The sequence below is a fragment of the Atractosteus spatula genome, chromosome 20 (genome assembly GCF_055471065.1).
Source record: "Atractosteus spatula isolate fAtrSpa1 chromosome 20, fAtrSpa1.hap1, whole genome shotgun sequence".
Lineage (NCBI taxonomy): Eukaryota > Metazoa > Chordata > Actinopteri > Semionotiformes > Lepisosteidae > Atractosteus > Atractosteus spatula.
Window position 1 is genome coordinate 5,749,012 of NC_142725.1, and position 21,031 is coordinate 5,770,042.

Below are 21,031 nucleotides of genomic sequence, written 5' to 3' on the forward strand. Positions count from 1 at the left end.
GATAACTGTGGGCCGGCATTCTCAAGCTGCCTGTCAAATAGCAAAACACCTTTCAGTCTTTCAGGGACATCATATTTAGTAGTGATCTTATGATATTTTATTTTGACAGTGTATCAAATTTAATACTGAAAACTTATGAAGATTCTGAACTATATTTTTTCTTCTCATTTTGTTATCATTTGGTTCAAGTACTTATCCATCCATCTGCGAGAAAACTGCTTATTCTTGATGAAGGTAATTCAGAGCCTGTTGTGGAGGCATAAGGTACAGGGCAGGACACACCCTGGACAGGACACCAGTCCATCACAGGACACAAGGCAGGAACACACCCTGGACAGGACACCAATCCATCACAGGACACAAGGCAGACCACACCCTGGACAGAACAGCAGTCCATCACAGGACACAAGGCAGACCACACCCTGGACAGGACACCAGTCCATCACAGGACACAAGGCAGGACCACACCCTGGATGAGACACAAGTCCATCACGGGACACAAGGCAGGACCACACCCTGGACGAGACACAAGTCCATCACGGGACACAAGGCAGGACCACACCCTGGATGGGACAACAATCCATCACAGGACACAAGGCAGGACCACACCCTGGATGGGACACCAGTCCATCACAGGACACAAGGCAGAACACACCTTGGACAGGACACCAGTCCATCACAGGACACAAGGCAGGACCACACCCTGGACAGGACACCAGTCCTTCACAGGAAGAACAGGCAAACGCCACAAGAAAGAGTCCCAGTCCAGAATCATACCTGGGACAAGAGCAGTGAGGTACCACCTCATGTGACATGTTTCTAAAGTATTGGATTAAATCCAGTAAACCTGAGTGGTACATTTCTTTTGTGCATTATCACAATATAATACTGTAGAGGAATGTAAGGAATGTACGTTTAAAAACAGAATACTTCTGAAGAAATCTTTTTTTTAATTCTTAAGTTTGGCCTTTTACACTACTCTGGGATTTGAGTTCAATTTTGTTTTCCACATTCCTTTCCATCTAATGATATTTCAGACTCGAAGTGGACCCGTTTTCTAGACACATGGAAAGCACCTATATTATTTTAATTTTCATTTTGTCTTTCACTGGGAGCAACAGTATTTCATCTACAAAGCATTCAAGTTTATATGATTGACTTGTATTATTTTGTTGTACGTAGTATGTAACTTTATATGATTGACTTGAGAGCGCAGGAGTCACTGGCTTTAGCAGTGTCAACACTCCTTGAAGTTGATTAAGTAGAAAAATACCACAGGCCTTTGCATATGTTCACATTTTGTCACCTGAGATCTTCCAGGAACCAGATGGGAGTACTATCTTGTTGTTGCTAACCTCCATATATTCTGGTTGTTTCATACAGTGTGAAAAGAGCTAACTGGAATCATCTATTCTTAGAAGCTTTATTAACTATTTTCTGTTGTTGGTCTGACTGGAACCGCTCGGCACATCCTGCAGCAGTGGAGCGGAGGATTGAGGGTTCGAACCTCGGGCGAGATGAGGCTGTTGTAGTTTGGAGCAGGAGAGCCCCACTGTAGAATCAGAGCTACAGGTCGTCATTTGGAAAGGTTGAGATGAATGTGAAGGGGGGAGTTTGTGTTGGATGTATAGAGCCAATTTCTGTAACGATGGTGATGAGAAACAGATCTGTGAGATTGACTTCTCATTGGTATCGCTCCTGAATATCAGTTAATAACTTCCATTTAGCTGGAAGGGCGCAGCTGAACCAAAGAATTGGCTAATCTGCTCCCTTTACCATGACATATGAGTACTGTGGCAATATATGTACTGTTTCTGATCGACGAGTCTTCAGCAGGGGGTATGGTACTCTCCCTAGCATAGGGACTTCTTTTTTGAGTTTTCAGTTTGTTTCTGGCTCAATACAGGGATCTTGCATTGAGGACGAGTTGCTGGAAGGAGCAGGCTGCGATTTAGGCCTGCAAGCCTGTGGCCTGGGTGGTGCTATTAGGAATCATTTTAGAAATGTAACAAAGTCGTCAGATAACATAACCAGTCCAGTTAGGATGGGGACCATCTCTCATAAAAGCCAGGTCGTTCCCAGAAATAATCCCAATTATCCATCCATTTTCTAGATGCCTTATCTAGTTCAGGGTTGTGGGGGAGACAGTGAATAGCGCAAGGCAGGATACACCCTGGATGGGATACCAGTCCATCACAGAATCCCAGTTATCAACAAAGCCTGTTTTTATGGAGGCACATCAGTTTGTTGTGAAGGGAGAGCCTTTTAAAGACTTCATCCCCTCCCTATAATCAGCATGGAGGGTCACATACAATTACAATGACATCAATTCCCTCTTAAATATTTCTGCCTGTCTCTGAGTTTTTCATGGCAGCATGGATAACCAGAGTAGAGACTCTCTCCAGACCTGACATGTTTATTTTTGCCTTAATGTCAGACAGCCTGGCTCCCAGGAGACATTTCACATCTGCTGCTGGTGACTGAATTGCAATGTCTGTAGCTGTGGAATTGCCAATGATGAGCATCCAAAACCCAGATTAAATTTGGGAATCGGCTTTGCGACACATGGTTCAGTTTTCAATTCATTTCCTTTTAATTACCATTGTCTACAAATTAAGTATGTTATTGTTACTCAATTATAACTAACATTTGGGAAGTTAGGTACCTATACAAATAATAATGTGAAAATATTACTAATATTTAGTTTATTAGTAGTAGACAACTGTTTTGCTAAAGTGCATATATTAGAAGAATGGCACAAAACTAATACAGTTTATTGATAAGATAAGATCACTTTATTAGCCATATACAATTTCTTGCATTAGGAATTTGTCTTTTTGCATACCCCAGCTTGCTCTCCATGAGACACAGACACAGACAGGGAGAGAAGCTTGGGGTCAGAGCGCAGGGTCAGCCATTGTACAGCACCCCTGGAGCAGTTGGGGTTAAGGACCTTGCTCAGGGGCCCAACGGAGTAGGATTCCTCTGCCGCCCATGGGATTTGAACCGGCAACCTTCCAGCCACAGGCCCAGATCCTTAGTTACAGAGCCACAGCTCCGCCCTGGTTGCCCAGGCTGCTGGGATGTGGGGTGAGCTAGCTGTGTCGTCATCATCAGACTGTCTCCCATCTCCGGCTGCCACAGGAAACTGATCTCTTGGAGACTCCGAATCTGCAGTCAGTTTACGACCACACTGGTTCCAGGTTCTTCCCAGAATAAACACTCAGACATGATGAAGCTCAGGGTTCTGCCATTGAGTTTGGCTACTGAGCCCTCGAGCCTGGCTTCTGGGTATTTCCCATGTCTGGCTTGTGTTCCGAGCCCTGAATCTGATCCAGGGTTCTTTGACCCTGGATCACCTCCTTAGCTTTGTTTATGGTTTGTCTCTGGCTTTGAACTTGGACTGTATGACCACAGACCTGGACTGTGTTCGCCTGAACCTCTCTTTGGACTCTCTGGCTAGCCTCAGCACCACTCCTGCCTGTGTGCCTGTCTCCTCGGCTCTCAGGCCTGCTCCCTGCTCCCAGAATGTGTGATCCCTGCTCCCTCCGGTCTCGGCAACACGCAGCTCTGGGCGATTCCCTGTGTGCTGTTTGCCGGCTCCCCAGCTCCACTGCCTGTTCACCCAGCAGCTGGGATCTCTTCTCTCCCGGCTCGCACCCCGAGTCCCACCTCAGGCGCACGTCATAACGTTTTACTCATATCGGTATTGACATTGGTCTCAATTTTAGGTACACGATGTTTACACACGATTCATTCCAGCGTCAAGCACGTTGACTCCTCGCCCCCTAGTGATGATGCTAGAGTCAGGGTCCCGGGATCGTGGGCTTGCCTGTTGGCGGCCCCCTGTTAAAGCCCACACCAGCACCCCCACTAACACCACAGCACAGGCCACCGAACAGACTCCCCTTCAGACGCAAGGCTGGTCGCACAGCAGAGAAGGGTTTGAAGGATCATCAACTCTGTTCGCCCAGCATCTGGGTTCTCTAACTCTTCCAGATCAGGAGTCCCAGCTCAGGAGCACGTCACAACATCTGTATATTAATATGAACCTTGGCTGTGCACAAGCTTTCAAACTTGTTCCGCCAGTGGTCATGTATATGAAAGGTAAAATCTTATCTCACGCTCTGGTTGCATTTGGCTCTGAAGCTTAAATTTTGTGTTGGCAAGCTCTGAAGGACCTGCTTCACACAAGTAGGTTGTAAGAAAGGGTAATAAAACTTTCAGAGCCTCTTCTCCCAGAATTGTTTTTGATATAGAAAGCACTTAGGGACTCCGTGTGTTTTTTCAAAATTGTAGTGAGGTTTCTCTTCATTTTGGATCTCAGCTGCTTGAGGAGGCCAGCAATGTTTGAAATGTCAGCAACCAAATCTTCAACATCAGTGTCAAATGGGCTGTATATATGTCTAAATGTTACACATGTTTAGCACAGGAATGCTCGATTATGGGGACTTATTTCTGATATTTATAAATAGATGTATACCTTTTTCCTTTATACTATTTTTTTTAAAAAAAACGGAGTATGATGTTTTTGTTTTATTCTTCTTTAAGAAGATGGTATTGTCCCGAAGAAGGTGTTCTGGTTTCTGAGCAATTATTTTCAAACAAAGTTGCAAATTTTTTTTTCAGATATATTAATAATTATTGTGAAATAACGCACCATCACCTCATAATAACGCGATACGAATTTGTTTTTCTCTGGGATGCTAAAGGGCTCTCGTAAAAACACTCGTGTGTAGGAGGACCTTTCAGGCTTTTGAAAGAGGATCCTGGTGTCCCAACCTAAACAGCACAGCGACCCATAATGTTAGAATCCGTGGCTTAGAGGAATAAATCTATTCGAGGTCTGAATGGTGAGACAGAGGTACAGGGGGCTCTTGTTTCTGAATTCATCGTGTTCCTGCTTCTATAGCGTCTCTTAACTCGGAGACGGCGATTGTCCTGGTTTGTTTTGTTTATCCTGGAGCCACTAGTGCCGCCTTCTGTCTGGATACTGAGGGGCTGGGAGTATTTCTGGAGGACTTACAGCAGAGTAGACTGACCGGAAATCAATTTTCCTTCCCCTTTCTCGGCGTACGAATGTGCTCCTCAAGTTCATGTCTCTTGTCCGACAGGTCCTTTGAATGCACCCTTTTCACAAGTGTAATTATCTCTGGGGTCAGCGTAACAGATTGTAAACCTATCACATGTGAGGCAGTCGGTGCCCTTATTCTGATAAGTGGACAGAAACAGCTGGGCCTCTGCTCCTCTCTGGGGACCTTGATAAGTGATCATTCACTGTGCCTCCTCCTGCTGCCTGCCGCAGTCAGTCTGTGGACGCAGCTGATATGCAGTATCTGTACATTTTATATATACCTTGTGTTTCACAGTATAAATATGTATAAATATGAAGTGTAGTATAAGTATAAATATGTAGTGCTTTGGAGCATTATCCCAGGGTTCTTTCAATGTTTTTTTTATGTGATGCAGACATGCATTCAGTGTTTCCCTTTTCCCAAGTGATCTCCATTTTTACAACAGCGAGTTGGATAAATCCTTACTATGTCAAAGCAGCTGGCAAAAAGACAAGAGAATATTTTATTGTGGTACAGAGCAGTCTCTCCTTGGGCTCAAGTAAACAACCAGCTGTTGTACAGAAACACCCCCGATGGTGAAAACAAAATAAGGCTAAAGCACTGGTGTGGATGAGCAGGACCCAATTAAAGGAAATTCCATAACCACGGAGCAGCGACAGAAATGGCACAGCCTCCGAAAGTCCGAGATTTAGTCCCAGGTACATTGAGCAAAGGACCAGCCTTTGCTAACAGGAGCCTAGGGGAGGAAGTGTAAACAGGGAGTTCAGAGATGTATGATGGAGCCAGATTATCAGTCATGACTCATGGCACTTCATGGCCAATCAGGGCACTGCAACATACTAGTTCTTCCTGTTGATATGAAGATGAGAGTTGTACACTGTATCACAAGCAAAACAACAACAAATCTGACACACAAGACATTGTAGACTACTCTGCAGAGTCTCACTGCATTTTGCACTTATTTCCACAAAAGTCATACCTCTTTTTTTATCTCCATGTTTGCAAATTGGTTCTAAAGGTTCCACCCAGATTAAAGCTGTTCAAGTAACACGAAACACGCGTTTCTGGAGCCGTCTTGGACACTATAGCTCATTAACACACGGCTCATCAGTTACTGCTCACCCTCTCTCTCTTTTTGGTGACTCATGAACAATTGTCCTGTTTCTGATACAGGAGAGGTAGAAAGTAAATTTCCTTTCTTAAGAAACTGTTTTTTTTGTTTGTTGATTTGTATACTAAATGGGCCTGCATTTTCCTTAGGTTCTTCCTTGGCACTGTGGCAGCCTTGAGCATATTTTTATCCCTTTTCTGCTACATAATGCTAGCAATAGACAGTTTCCCAGTGGCTAAATATTTATGCAAATATGTTTTAATAGATATTAACATTTAATAGATAACCATTTCCTATAGTACCAACAGAAATTTACAAAATCTATAAAATATAATAGCTGCCGAATCAGAAAGCACCATTTATGAACAAAACCTTTCATTGCTTTCCAAAATCAGAATTATGCACAATGGAGAGAAAGGCACTGTTGTGGGTTGTGTGCACATTACCAGTGCCAGAGAAAGCAAGATGGGTTCTCAATAGCAGGCAGGCATCTGGAACTGGCATCTCGGCCTCCACAACTGAAATGGCAACAGTTGCAGCGATTTTTCAGCTTGTTTTGATTAAGAGGAGCTTCTCACCCGTGTAACTTCCGACTAATGAATCATTCATTTGGTCATGTTTTTTTGCCATATTCATTACAAATCTCCACATATTTAATGTCTGTTGTCTATGATCCATTTAATCAGTAGGATTTCTTATAATACAAAATAGTCTTTTGTGCATGTGAAGCCAGAGGGACACTATTTGCACTTTTAACACTTTCAAGGGTATTTAATTTCCATCAATGGATGGTAAAAAACTTAAAACCAAAGCTGTACATATTTCCAAAGTTAGATGATAAATATTTCAAGGCAGAGCCTAAAATATCAGATATTTTAGCGCAGTTTATGTGTTTGAGATCAGAGTGAGTAAAGCACTGTGTGTAAGCGAGAGAATAATTATGGACTTCAATACAGCTCCTCTTTTTTCTGTCTTCCTGTGCGGTTTCATGCTGTGTTGTAGAGTTGAGCAGAAGTAGAATGCTGAAATTCCCTATAATTATTATTAATAGGGAGTATTGTGGCTTCTTTTTTAAGCCATGTGGCATTCCTTTTTGAATTGGTTAATAATGTTAATAATATAGCGCCTTTAATAGTAGCTTCTCAAAGTGCTTTACCATAAGAAAAAAAAGATAACAAGGACTGAAGGTAACAGAATTAGAAAGCAGAAGAGCATGCAAGGAGCCGATACAGACATCAATTAGATAAAAAAACTTTTCTGAAGAAAAAGGTTTTGAATCTGGATTTGTAAGTGCTCAGGCTAGGTGACTCCCTGATATTCTTCAGGATAGAATTCCAGAGGTCTGGGGCACAGCAAGAGAAGGCCCTGTCACATGTAGACGAGCTTGGGGTCCAGAATGGAGCCCAGAGTCAGATGAATGAAGGTTGTGAGGTGGGGAGTAGACAGATAATAAGTCAGACAGGTACTAAGGTGGTATGTAGAGCTTTATAGGTGAGCATGAGGATTTTGAAATTGACATGAAACCTCATAGAAAGCCAGTGCAAGGACACTGGCACAGGAGTAATGTGATCACTTGCACACACCCTGGTTGTGCAGCCTGGGCATCAGGAGCTGTTTGTGTAAGACGCCACACATCACCAAGGTAGTTCGTCAGCAACTTTGGTTGTTTTTAAAATCTGCTTAGTTATGATGTTGCCGTCTTCATGGAGACAAAAACAGTGCTGTTCTTGTCTGTATCAAGATGATTATGGTATTGCTGTAACGATGCCATGTTTAGAGTAAATGGGCCAAATGTTTTCTTTAACAGCAGGGATTGGTCTGCTCGAAAATTTGGGTCTTTGAGTAGAAGTTTACATGGTAGGCCGGGTTTCTTAAAATGGTTTCTGACCCATTGCAGAGTAAAAATAAAGAAGCAGCTTGCCAGGTGGTTCAGCTTGGACTAGTGATGAAGTGAATGATTTTCAAAACAATTTGTAAATTGCATACGTTGTTTCTGCACAAGAAGAAGAATTTGAGAGGAATTTTTATTAAAGCTGGTCAAACCACCATCATGATTGATAGAGAACCCCAGATTTTGTCACAAAAATTCAAAATATGTCTGCCTACTTAGCATAAAGTTGCTCATTCTGCCTGGGCTTTAAACTTGAGCAATTTCAAAACTGGGAAGAAACTAAACTCACTGCAGTCGGTTCTTGACGTTTCAAAGAATTTCTGATTCTTTCCGGATGTGCCTTCTAGGTTAAAAAGTGGTTCATGCAGTTTAATGATCATTATCGCATGCATTTCTGTTTCTGTTGTCTTCTTAGCTGGATAACTTGGTGTTGATCAACAAGATCAAGGAGCAGCTGATGGCCGAGAAGATCAGGCCTCCCCACCTGCCGCCCACCTCTGTCCCTTCCCAGCAGCCCTTGCTGGTGCCCCCCTCGCCCTCGGAGGGCGGCCAGCACGTGATGTCCATTCCCAAGCTTCAGCAGGTGCCCGGGCTCCACACACACAGTCCCTCGCAGCCTGACATCGCCCTGCACGCCCGGCCAGCCTCCAGCACTGTGGCAGGTAGGCAATGCCCCCCACTCCTGCCCACTGAGAGGATTCTCCTTCAAGGCACTAGCGATGTGCACGAAATTCACCTCCTTCAGCTCAGGGCGTCGGTTCACATCCATTTATATTTCACACGGCATCTCCTCACCCTCCATTTGTGTCATTTTCTGCTCTACTGTAATGCAGTCGCTTCATGGCTTTTTTTTAATACGGAAAAGCTGCTGGGTGCCCCTGTTACAGCAAGCAGCCCTGTGGGTTGGAGCAACTGGAGGCTTTTTAGTGTAATCAGAAAATGTAATTGGATCGCAAGGCTGCTCTGGCTGGGGTTTCGCCGTTACATTCTGTGGGTTCTGTCTGTATTAAAGTTGCAAAGCCTGCAAATACAAATTTAAAAGGACAGCTGTGTTTCAGAAAAAATATCATACTTAGGGTGAACCTAAACTTAAAAAATATATTCTGGTTGTTCTTGTCTATGGAATTCGAATGTTTTGTTTGAAGGGAAAGTATGAAGGAATAAAATGGCCAAAAGAGTCCAAAGAGACTGATATAAACTGAAAATTGGAGTCAGATAAGCAGGTTTTGGAGATAAATTATACTGTGAGACACATGAATGCTACAAAATATTAGAACTCCTGGAGGAACGTATAGCTCCTCATTTCTATTCCAATCATAAATTGATTTGAGTGGGAGCTAAGTTTTGTGCATCAGCCCTATATAGTGTGCAGCACAACACTCCAGATTCTTGCAAGGAGTAAGAGTCAAAGTCAAGAGTTTTAAGCTTGGTTACAGTATCTTCCTAGCCAGCATTAAGGAGGACCTTACCTGTCCTGCCTTTGTTAAACACCGGCTTCGATAACATTGCACTTTCATTTCAAGGCTACAATTTGCCTTACAATAAAAAAATTTTACAATATTTTTTATTTTTCATTGATTTACACTATTTTTGGAATAGTGTGGTGTTGCTATTAATGTGTATGGAGCAAATTCTTGTATGGATTCAAATTCTCCTGGCTGGAAGCAGTAGAACTGAATGAATAGCTTTATTTTAAGATCGTAAAGCATGAATATTATAAACATAATTCTGAGTAAAGGCTGGGTGGACACAGGTGCCAAACCCTTCCCAGAATCCTTTGCTGACTCCTGGTTCTGCTGCATCTCCGTTTGCTCCGCAAGGGGGGGCTATAGTCTCATCCTCGCAGCCAGACTGCTCTTCCCTCGGCACACGTGGATCGTGACCAGATCAAGATGGAATGGCTGAGTCACTGCTTCCCGAAAAGCATTCCAGCCTTCTGCAGCTCTCGGAATAAACTGCCTTTCAGTGCTTGATCATTAAAAAGTTGTTTTGGAAGGAAGGCAGTTCTTAAACTTTCTTTAAGGTTTGCCTGTGCCCACGGTGTCTGTGGGCAAAGAGCCCGCCAGCTGGCACGACCAGAACCTAATGCTCATGCATTTCATTTCATTGCTTCTGTCAAGTGGAATCCTTGACTGCATTTTTTCTTTCAGGATTCAGTTCTTAATTGACAAGGTCATACACAGCTGTAAACCTCAGGAGGGCTGTGGAAAATGACTGATGATTTCCATACACGCCACGTAGTTTATAGTTGGGAGTCCAGCGAGATGGCGATGGGCTGTTATCGATTCTGTGTCAGAATCAGTTACGCAATGCCATAAGATTTGGCATTTTGTATTTTCCTTTTTAACCCCTGGAAATACAGGCACAGCTGTCTGATTTGCCACTGAGCCTTCAGTAAATGCTTCCCACATTTGACCAGTTTGTCTTGTAGGATGGTCCTGTATTTAAAAACAATTTTGCAATACCACTGACCCGAAGGCATGAAACTGCATTACAGATAAAGAATGAACTTGACCAGGGTGCGTTATGGACATGTTTTGGGATATATAAATGTGTAAACCTTCACCTTCTTTAAAAAAAAAATGTTTTCTCCCTTTTCTGAGTTGCTCTTGTATGTTGATTATCCATGAATACCAATGTTTCTCGTAAATCTGGGTTTTCTGCACATCTCTAACAGGCCTTATTCTTGGTGATGTAAACTTGGATGATAAGACATCTGTAAAAGCTAAAGGATTGTGGGAGGACTGGCATTTGCGTCAAATCATAGACCAGCCTACTAGAATGAACCATCTCTCAGGTAATCGCCTCTCCATGGATCTGGCATTTCTGCCATGTTACCTTGTTAAAAAAAAAAAAGAAAACAGACCTCAAGGTTTTATCTTCTTGTGTTTTGAGTCAAAATGGAGCAGTGGCTTTAGTGTCATGAGTTAATTGAGTTACTATCTAGTCACCCTGAAATCATTTTAACGGCATGGGAATATTGCCCTAGCTGTGTGGTTTGATGGGTGCCACATTTCCACCGCGCTTACAAAGCTCCAGGAAAATTTGAAACAGGACTGGGAATTAACTACTGTTTTCGAATGCATGGGTCTTCCCAAATTCCACACACATCTTATTTGCACACAAAATGCCATAGCAGACTCACCTTGTAAAGGCGGTTGTTCAATTGTAGGTGGCTAACTCCTACTGGTTACTTTCTGTCTGTCTGGGGAGCTGCTGTGCTGAGAATCACTGAGAATCACAGCTATTTTCTGTGTGTTAGTATCTGTGCATTAATCCTAAAATGAAATCTACCTCTAATCACTTAATGCCAGTGCTACAGAAGCTTCATTTTAGCCTTTTGGGGAAAAAAAGGGGATTTCTAATACTCACCTGTTCTGGAAAATATTTCTTTAGCGTGGCAATTTTTAAAAAATATCGAAAGCACATACCTTTGAACTTGTTAATCAAAGAAAATGAACACCACACCTTTAGATTAAAAGTTTGGTGTTTTTATTGGTACGTTATTTTGTGAGCAGTAATAAATCCATAATGTATAAATTATGAGTACCTGCACTGTTGTACTCTGCCATGTTCCCTGTGTTCCCTTTGTCTTGCTAATTAACAGCATATTCAACTCAACAGTAAAATTAGACCACCAGATTTTACCTGTTTTAATTACTTTTCCAGGACTGTCAGATACACTGGTTTTATTTTGTACAAGATGCACCTGGCACCTGACTGTACATTTCACAAAAGTATTGAAGTATTTTTCCACGTGTTGTGGAGTATATTATCATTGACCGAGTACAACTCGTATCTGATTAATTGGATTAAGTCTCCAGATGAAGTCATTTATTACACTAATTTGGGTTTAGTAGTAAAATGAATATCAAATCCGGTCGAGCGATGGCTCTGTGGCTAAGGATCTCTGCCTGTGGTTGGAAGGTTGCCGGTTCAAATCCCGCAGCCAGCAGAGGGATCCTACTCCGTTGGGCCCCTGAGCAAGGCCCTTAACCCCAGCTGCTCCAGGAGTGCCGTATAAATGGCTGACCCTGCGCTCTGACCCCCAGCTTCTCTCTCCCCGTCTGTGTGTCTCATGGAGAGCAAGCTGGGGTATGTGAAAAGAGAAATTCCTAATGCAATGTGGCCAATAAAGTGATCTTATCTTATCTCTTAATCCTGCCAAGTCTAACCGCAATCTATATACCATAAGTATCTAAACTGTTGTACCATGGCATTTTGCATTTTTACTGTTCTGATCTTTTTTAGGAAAACTTCTTCATGGCAAACCCTCTAAATCAATTCCCAGGACTTGCCATAAATCTAATATGAGAGAGTTTGGGAAAATTAATATGGTGGTCTAGGAAAAGACATGGATTGTTTGTAGGAAAACCGTCATATTTTTATCAGCGAATTACTTTGTTCGCACAGTAAACTGCCGTATTCTGAGGGAAGAGAGATCCTCTATGGTTTTTCCACGCTAAGGTGTTGTATCAGGGGTCCGAAGTTTATTCCACGCTGAAAAGAGAAGAAAAGAAACGCAACGTTTTGGCTGTGGAGCCTTCTTCATGCTGCTTTCTTTTACGTGCTGTAGAGGTTTGCTGCTCTCGTTATTTTGAAATGGCAAAAAAAAAAAAGAACAGGAGTTGCTAAAATCATAAAACAATGGAGCAGGATATCAAACAGACCTGGGACAATTCCAGTGGAGTTGAATATCAGTAAATTCAAATGATTCCATGTAGATAAGTAGACTCTGAGCATCAGTTTCTTCCAGTCACTTGCTGTCTACCATAAGAAGCTCCTTTATGCCTCCCATCTGTTATGTCAGTGTTTTCCATGCTGAGCCTCAACAATTCCCAGCTCCAGCACCTTCAGAACAAAGCCTTTATCTCGTCCAGAGTTCACCCTATTAATAGATTCTCTGTTTATTGTAGTCCCACTTATTGTAGATTGTTTTTATTATTCGTCTTTCTGTTGACTAAATGACCAAGGACAGGCAAAAAAGCTACCAGCGATTGGAAACGCAGTGAAATGCCTTCCGTTGTAATCGAGGGAGGTATGGCTGAAACTGTTTAATGCAGTAGCCTCTAAAAGCATGTTTGCTTCGGGTCACCACTAAATGAAAGAATGTATAGCTGGTAGAGTAGAGGAGACGGTAGAGTAGAGGAGTTTATTGCCATATGTACGTGTACATTGGAATTCTTATTCGCTCTCTTCTCTCAGGACATGCACAGTACATTACAAAACACTATATAATAAAAAGTGATAGTATGTACAGTCAATAAAACGAGAGCAATAAATACCTGGTAGAAAACAATAAATATATGGTAGTGAATACAAATACATGGTTGTCCAAGTCAGTATGTAGTGCGAAACTGCATTGAGTTCTGAAGCACTGCACAGTGAACTGTTAAGGATGCGCACTGCCGTAGGATAGAAGCTGTTCTTAAGCCTAGTGGTCTGAGCTTTTAATGGTGCAGTACTGCTTTCCAGAGCGTGGGGGCAGAGCAGTTTGGAACTCCCCTGTATTTTATTGAACAGCTGTATTGTACTGCAGCTCTAGTACAATCCAGAGCAAAGGGCATCCACGATGAGATGAGAGCTGACAAATATTGAGTCTTCACATGCTTGAACGCGGATTTTAGCAATTTACCAGGGACGTCATTGGCAGCTTTCTGTATTCTGAGAGCTTGACAAATTGGAATTGAGAAATCAGTTGCCGGGAATTAATTAAAAATCTTTGAAAAGGCCTCGATGTCAGGTTCAACACAGATAGCAGGAAAGGTAATTTCAAGGTAAAAGTAACAAAGTGCAGCTAAATTCAGGAGGCTGTTCTTCACCCCCAGAGAGGGTTTTGTTTGGGTAGAGCAGTCTGGGCCTGGTCATGCTGTGGGAGTAAAGTGCCTTAGTGGGGTTCAGAAACAGCAGATTCCAAATTCCAGAGGAGTCACCCTGACCAATCTCAGGAATGCTCTCAAAATGTACTGCTGTCTCAGTATGGCACTCCGGGTTAGTACGTCTTTATCCTTGATCGGATAGTCTGGAATGTCGGAATCCTGCTGTGTCTTCAGTTGTAGATTCACAGAAATAACAGAAGAGAAACAGTTTTTTTTTTATATATATATATAACTACCCAACCTAATGGATTACTCACTTTCCCTTTGAGCCTAATACTGTTAGTTTGGGTTTCCCACTTTAAAATGTTTAACATTAGCAGTTAGTACTCAAATGGACTCCTGCCTGTTAAACGTTCGTAGCTTTAATGCCTTTTTTGATCAGGCTTTTTAAGTTGAATCACATTCAACCCATTCCTTATGTTATTCTGTGCATAATATGTAATATTACAGACATCCATCCATTTTCTAACCAGTTCATCCAATTTAGAGTCACAGGGTCATTTATCAGAAGCCTTATAACCTACCAGTCTGTCTTTGGGAGAGCATACAAACTCCACACAGATAGCACCCCAGGAATAGCGCTGTGAGGCAGCAACGCTAACTACTGCCCCACCACGCCGCCCTGTTGAGGACGTATGTGGAAAAATTAAGGGGGACTGCAGTCCTGACGTCTCGGGCCGGTTATTAAGTCCTGTTAACAAAATACCAGTATTGGCAAATTGACAGTATCACAACAATTTACACATTCTGAAATAAGCACCAAATCGTGAACATTGTGAAAGTACCGTATCGTCTCCCTTTTTGTCAAAAAACCCCAGTGTGAGAGTGAGCATTTGTGCGAATGGAGAATGGAGAGGTCTTGACTCATGTAATGCGATGTACCAGAGAATAAGGTTGTGCGGCTGAAATTCCAGTGCAGAAATGTTACTCTGTACCTTTTTACTTTTTGCTGTAGTTTGAAATGTGCTCATCAATGCTGATTTTTTCTAACCCCAAAATATAAAAATAGCTTCGCAGTTCCCCATTAAGGCAGATTTCACATTGCATTAGAGAAATTGCGTCATACATAACAGTGACCGAAGAGTTTTGTAAAATTTCATTTTTGCTCTTGGAATATGGTATAAAATATAAATATTTCTAAAGCTGGACTGACATCAATCCACATAGCTGCTGATCAAATCCATCTTAATGTGGTAACTGCTGATGTATCACAATGGTCAATTTCTTTGCCTTTATTTAATGGAATAGCATAAATTCTGACCATGCAGTTTTCTAAAATAAAATGATTCCCTTCCAATATCAGGTTTTTGCACTCTTATGCAGAATTTTGGCACAATATTGTTTAATCCAATTGATAATTATTTAGCGATTGCTGTAATGAGTTTGGTTTTAACTATAGGATAACTACCGTTTTGAAAATACTACTGCTTTCTTACATGGGATGTTAAATTGCTCAGTCCTGCCAGCTCCTCCTTGCTTCAGGTGGCGATGCAGTAGCTCTCCTCTGCCTGGTCTGCTGTGCAGTGTGACTGATGGCACAGAATGGCTGCTGTAGCACAGCTGTGGCACAGAATGGCTGCTGTAGGTCACTCAGGTGGGGCTGATTCCCTCCTATTTGTAAAGTGTTGTGGGATCCTTTAGGATGAAGAGTGCTATATAAATAATAATAATTCTTTACACATATAGCTCTTTTATGGACACTCCACTCGAAGTGCTTTACAGGTAATGGGGATCCCCTCAACCACCACCAGTGTGCAGCCCCACCTGGATGATGCAACGGCAGCCATAGTGCGCCAGAACGCTCATCACACACCAGCTATCAGTGGGGAGGAGAGCAGAGTAATGAAGCCAATTCATAGATGGGGATTATTAGGAGGCTGTGATTGATAAGGACCAATGGGAAATTTGGCCAGGATGCTGGGGTTACACCCCTACTCTTTTCGAGAAACGCCCTGGGATTTTTAATGACCACAGAAAGTCAGGACCTCAGTTTTACGTCTCATCCGCAGGACGGTGCCTGTTTACAGTATAGAGTCCCCCTCTATATACTGTGAGCACCCCCTGCTGGCCCCACTAACACCTCTTCCAGCAGCAACCTTAGCTTCAGTGGGCTGCCAGTTGTGAGTTGCAGAGTGAAATGGCTGCTCGACATAAATGCAAGGGATTAAATGTATAAATCGGTCAAAGATATGAATGATTGGGGAGCCGGAATGATTGAACAGCAGAAGCCAAGCAAATGGTTGTGTGTCGATTTTTGGAATGAAAAGTATGAATGCAGTGAATTAAAATAAGGAAACAGCTACAAAATTCAATATCAACTAAATCAAAAATGTTTGGCATAAGTCAACATTACTTGACATACTGGGCACATGACTTAAGTGCACAGTAAAACGTTTTAGAGCTAGCCAAAATAGCTGCTGATCTAACCATTTTAACAGTGTCTGTTGAAAGTAGTATCTGAGATACTCTTTAGAAATTATTATTGATGGAGGTTTTTAAATAGGCAAAGTAGTGAGCTCTAATCACATTTTGTGTCCTGTAATCTTGATAGCATCTTTGAATTGAATAATTGCTTATAAACGTGTTTAAGGGACTGCATGACTTTTCACTTGTAGCTTCAGGATGTGAGGGTCAAGTAAATTCTCAACCAAAGCTAGAAAACACTTTTTCATACAGGATTATTGGTTGCCATGCCATATCGTGAGGTGGGAATTCACCCTGGCGCAGTGAGTGAACTACACTATAAACAGGAAAATGACCCTGAGGGGTAATGGCCTGATTTTGTTGTAAACTTTCTTCTATTTCTGTAAGCCAAGACATCCTTCTTCTGTGGGAAAAGTCATGTAAAATTGCCTCGAGGGGCAGCTTGCCCACAGGGGAAAGCCGTTACGATGTTGTGTTATGTATTTGGAGGCCAGGAAGCGTGACGCCATCTTTGTCCCCGACTCTCTCCCCAGCAGGCCTGGCCCTGTCGTCCCGCACGGGCAGCCAGAATAACACCTCGGAGGCCATCACCCCCACCACCCCTACCTCCAGCAGCCAGAGCCGCCTGGGTGGAGCCTCCTCTCCCAACGTCAGCTCGGGGCTGGCCAGCGGCCCGGGGATGGAGCCGGCCAAGAGCGCGGGCCTGTCGGGCCTGCTGGGGCCGCCGCCCAAGGGGGAGCGCGGCCGGAAGAAGATCAAGGCCGAGAGCCCGTCGGGCCCCCTGCTGGTCGTCCCGTACCCCATCCTGGCCTCCGGCACGGACCAGTCCACCGTCACCATCGCCGCGAAAGAGGGGAAAACGTACAGGTTGGAAAATAAGCGGTAGAGTACCACTTACAGAGTACACAATACCGTGATTCACTTCCTGAATTTTGCCATTTCCCGTTTTTTTAAGTTTTCCTTTGTTCTTTGGGTCAAGGCTGCTTTCTCCAGTCCTCTGGGAATAAGATATACCTTTTCTGTTCTGGTCTGCTGGGCACTTGTGTCCCCCTCTGCTGATTATCTCAGCAGAGACCCCTAATTTCTAGCTTTTAGAACCAAATTCATCTGTGACAGAAATCAGGGCGGATGTAATGGATTCCAAAATAGAAACAACAAGAAATGATTCACCTGGCTAGGGACCAGAGCTTATCCTGTAGAGTCCAGAGCCCTCAGAATTAACAGTACATTTCTGCCAGACACTAAGAATCACATTACTTTTCAGTAATTACACCAGTGATGGCATCAGTTAAGTCAGTGAGATCTTGGTTGGAAAGAAAACCAAAAGCTGCTTTAAACCCAACGATCTTCAGCCCTGTTCAAGACAACCTATTTGATGTCTTAGGTCACTTTAAGTTGAGAGGTTTTAAAGTCTGGGAGCCACAATTGAGTTATAGATCAATTAAGTAAATAGTTTGTTCAGGTACACAAACTCTTTTCCCTGAGAGCTGAAGGCCTTTCCCAGTTCTTTGCACAGTAATCTTTAAATTAACTAAACAAACAACCCACCTGCTAATTTGATCGCAGTTATATTATTCTAATTGGAATATTGTGAATCATCGACTCAGTTGTTACTAGTAAGACCTAGCAAGAATTAGAACCCTTGATTTAATTTAAACATTTCATATAGGTGAAAATCTGCATGTGGATTAATGCAAAAATGTTTGATTGATGTTTAGTGAGTGCCTCGTTTTTGGTGTTAGTATCTTCATTCAGACTAGACTGGCCTTATATAAAATCAGTCATCTGTTTTCTTTTACTTACATAATGAGACGTTTGCTACCCCTGGAGGGAAATTTGTTGACGATTTATCCTTACTTGCGTGGGAATGTTCCACAAGGTGATGACGGAGAAAAACAATACTTAGGTTTGTTTTTCAGGCAGCTGTTTTCAGATTTTTAAGCAGCAAAATTTACTTGAAAGTGTTTTTTTCCCTAGAGGGCTGGAGCTCTGAGCCACAATAAATAGTATGACTGAGTATGAAGGTTGAAAAGTACTTCAGGTCACTGAATAAATAAGCCTTTATTCCTTCAACAGCTACAATGCTTAACCATCTCTGATTAAAAGCACAGATTTATGGAATAGGGCTACATTATTTGTCTGAATTAGTAATCCACAATCTGGATGCTCAGTCTGCTTTTTCTGGCATGCCTTCTCAATTCCTTTGGCAGCAGAGAAGATGTTTTCCCTCTGGATAATGATCTTTTTTTGAATGTGTTTCCATCTGTATGTAGCAAGCCTGTGCTTACACTTAACCTTGGAATGAATTTTGTTGTTGTTTGGGAAATAAGCCGGCTGTGGTATAATGGTATAATGCCTGTTTTTCTTTCTTTTTCTCTTTTTTAATCTGTGTAGTGTTTGCATAATTTTGCTTTCTGGTCTGCGATTTAAATGGTCCTAAATCAACACGCGAGTTAGGAGTGATGTTTTCGGCACCGTAGCTACTGAGAGACATCAGTCTCTTCCTACATGTTACCTTTCTTCTGATCTTGGCTTCTGAGTTCAAAGTCAGAACTGGTCCATCTTGGCTGTAACTTGAAAATCCTTGCTGCAGGTACAGTATATCTGCATAGACTCCTTTCAGGGTTGTTCCCCAGAAAGGCTAAATTCTGCAGAAGTAAAAAGGAAAGTGTTTCTGATTGACCCTTTCCTGGAGCAGAGGTTTTAGCCCTGTAGGAATGACTTTCAAGCTCGGTGTGGGGACACTTCTTTCTTGCTGAGCTCTTAAAGAGGAGCCCCAGTGCTATTTTACATTTTGGGATTTTTAAAGAATCGGCATTGAGTGGATTGCAAATCACATTGAAAGTACAAAGTACACAGTAATGTATACAACCTCCAGTCTACATCACAAAGTGGCTGAAATGTCCATGTATGTGCTGCGCCTGATTGCCGTTATTACTACGAATCAGAATAAGGCAACAAAATTTCCAGTGACGTGAAGTGGCCTTTTACATTGTAAACAAGCAGGCTTGTGAATCTTTCAATCCAATAGAAATATCGCTCTTAGTCGTACAGTAAAACCATATTTAATGCACATCTTAACTTAGGTCTTAAACATAATTCCGATATAAATGATCACATAAATCATGAAGATTGTTTTCTGTTTTTCTATCGAGCACTGATGTCACCCTCTCTCTGCGTTCTCTTTTCATCGGTCGCTTTATTTGGGCAAAAGTGGCACCTGGTAGGAGTACAAGTTTTGGTTCAGTATCTGAAATGAAAATATTTTTCTTATTATGAACTGTCAGGCTTCAGAATCATGTAAAGTCCAAAGCAACAAAAAATTGTGTTGCAATAAAACACATGCTTTACAACAAATACTCCTACTGTATTAATTAGTTTCTGAATTATGAAACAGTTATGAAACTGACACATACAAGGAGACATATTTTAGATACATTATCTAGACTGCTAATCTGATAGAGTGCAAATTAATTGAATTCAGTATATCAACTTTGAGATGGTTTTGCTGACAAATACTACTTTCTTCTTACCTCTGCATGCAGATCACATTTAAACGTTTCTGCGACTCGTACATTGCACTGAATCTTGTGAGAAATTAGTGGATGATTCCAACATCACTTCCCATGTTTATTACCCATCTCATGGCTAATTGAATATCCCATGAACAACAAAAGAGTTTGACTTTCTGATCTGATTCTCAGTTTTGACCACAGGCCTTCACAGACATATGCTAGACAGTGAGGCATCGTTTAAAAAATATGCATGAGTTGCAAAAGCCAAAAAAGGATTAAAGTTGTTTGGGAAGGGTCATGTTCCAATGCGAGTGAACTCTCGCTCTTGTCTTTGGCAAGACCGGCAGTCTGTGACATCATGGCGACTACACAAAATTCACGATTTTGTACTATACTGTAAACTTATTTATTTTGTCACCGGGATTTTGTTATCCGGACTGCATTTCCCCTTTAAATCAGCTGTTTTAAACTGTTTCAGCACCCATTTCTTAGTTTCAAGATACCCTTCTTATTGTTTCCAACTGCTTCAGCACAGAGCTTCTCAAGACTCTTCTCGATGTGCTTTTAAGAGTTTTCTCTCTCATTTCTGAAGGTGCAGCTCTTCATAGCTCTTAATGTCAATTTAACAGCGAGAGGTGAATGAAGGGAGTTCAAAACCTCAAAACGTGGTACAGGACCAATACATTACAATTCCTATATTACAAATTACAAGTCAATGAAATGGCTTAGTCTGTGAACAAGAACTCAGCTCAAACAAACTATAGATATTCCTGGTCTTGAGTTGGGATCCCCTGACTTACAGTCTTAATATTGCTGGTTCAGGTCTGTGTTACTGGGATTGGTTGAGCTTAAGCCACCCTGCTCAGTGTTGAGCAGAGCCTCTCTGTACTGTATGTGAGGGAGAGATGCTGCTCCTTGAATCAGAACTGATTGCTTGTATGAATTGAGGCACATTGGGCACAACCTGATACCAATCTTTTAGTTTTCACTCCTGGATCTTAGAAGTGAAAGAAGGAACTGAAAGCCACTTAGACATAGATTGTATTCCTGTGAAGCGAACCCCATTGTCTTCCAAACCATATAATCTCTTATTGTAGACAGCTTTACTTCCACAATTGACCAACACCAGATTAACT

General features: G+C 42.1%; 1 protein-coding gene across 3 annotated transcripts in view; it reads left to right on the forward strand.

Moving 5' to 3' along the window:
• znf362a (zinc finger protein 362a) overlaps window positions 1-21,031 on the forward strand; it is a 76,244-nt gene that overhangs the window by 32,955 nt on the left and 22,258 nt on the right. The window contains exons 3-5 of one of the 3 annotated variants that reach the window (XM_088938318.1): window positions 8,493-8,739; window positions 10,755-10,874; window positions 16,914-17,247. In XM_088938318.1, the coding sequence (XP_088794444.1) occupies window positions 8,493-8,739; window positions 10,755-10,874; window positions 16,914-17,247 (701 nt within the window). Of the gene's footprint in view, window positions 1-8,492; window positions 8,740-10,754; window positions 10,875-16,913; window positions 17,263-21,031 lie in introns of all 3 variants that reach the window. The other 2 variants (XM_088938319.1, XM_088938317.1) reach the window with 2 other exon arrangements.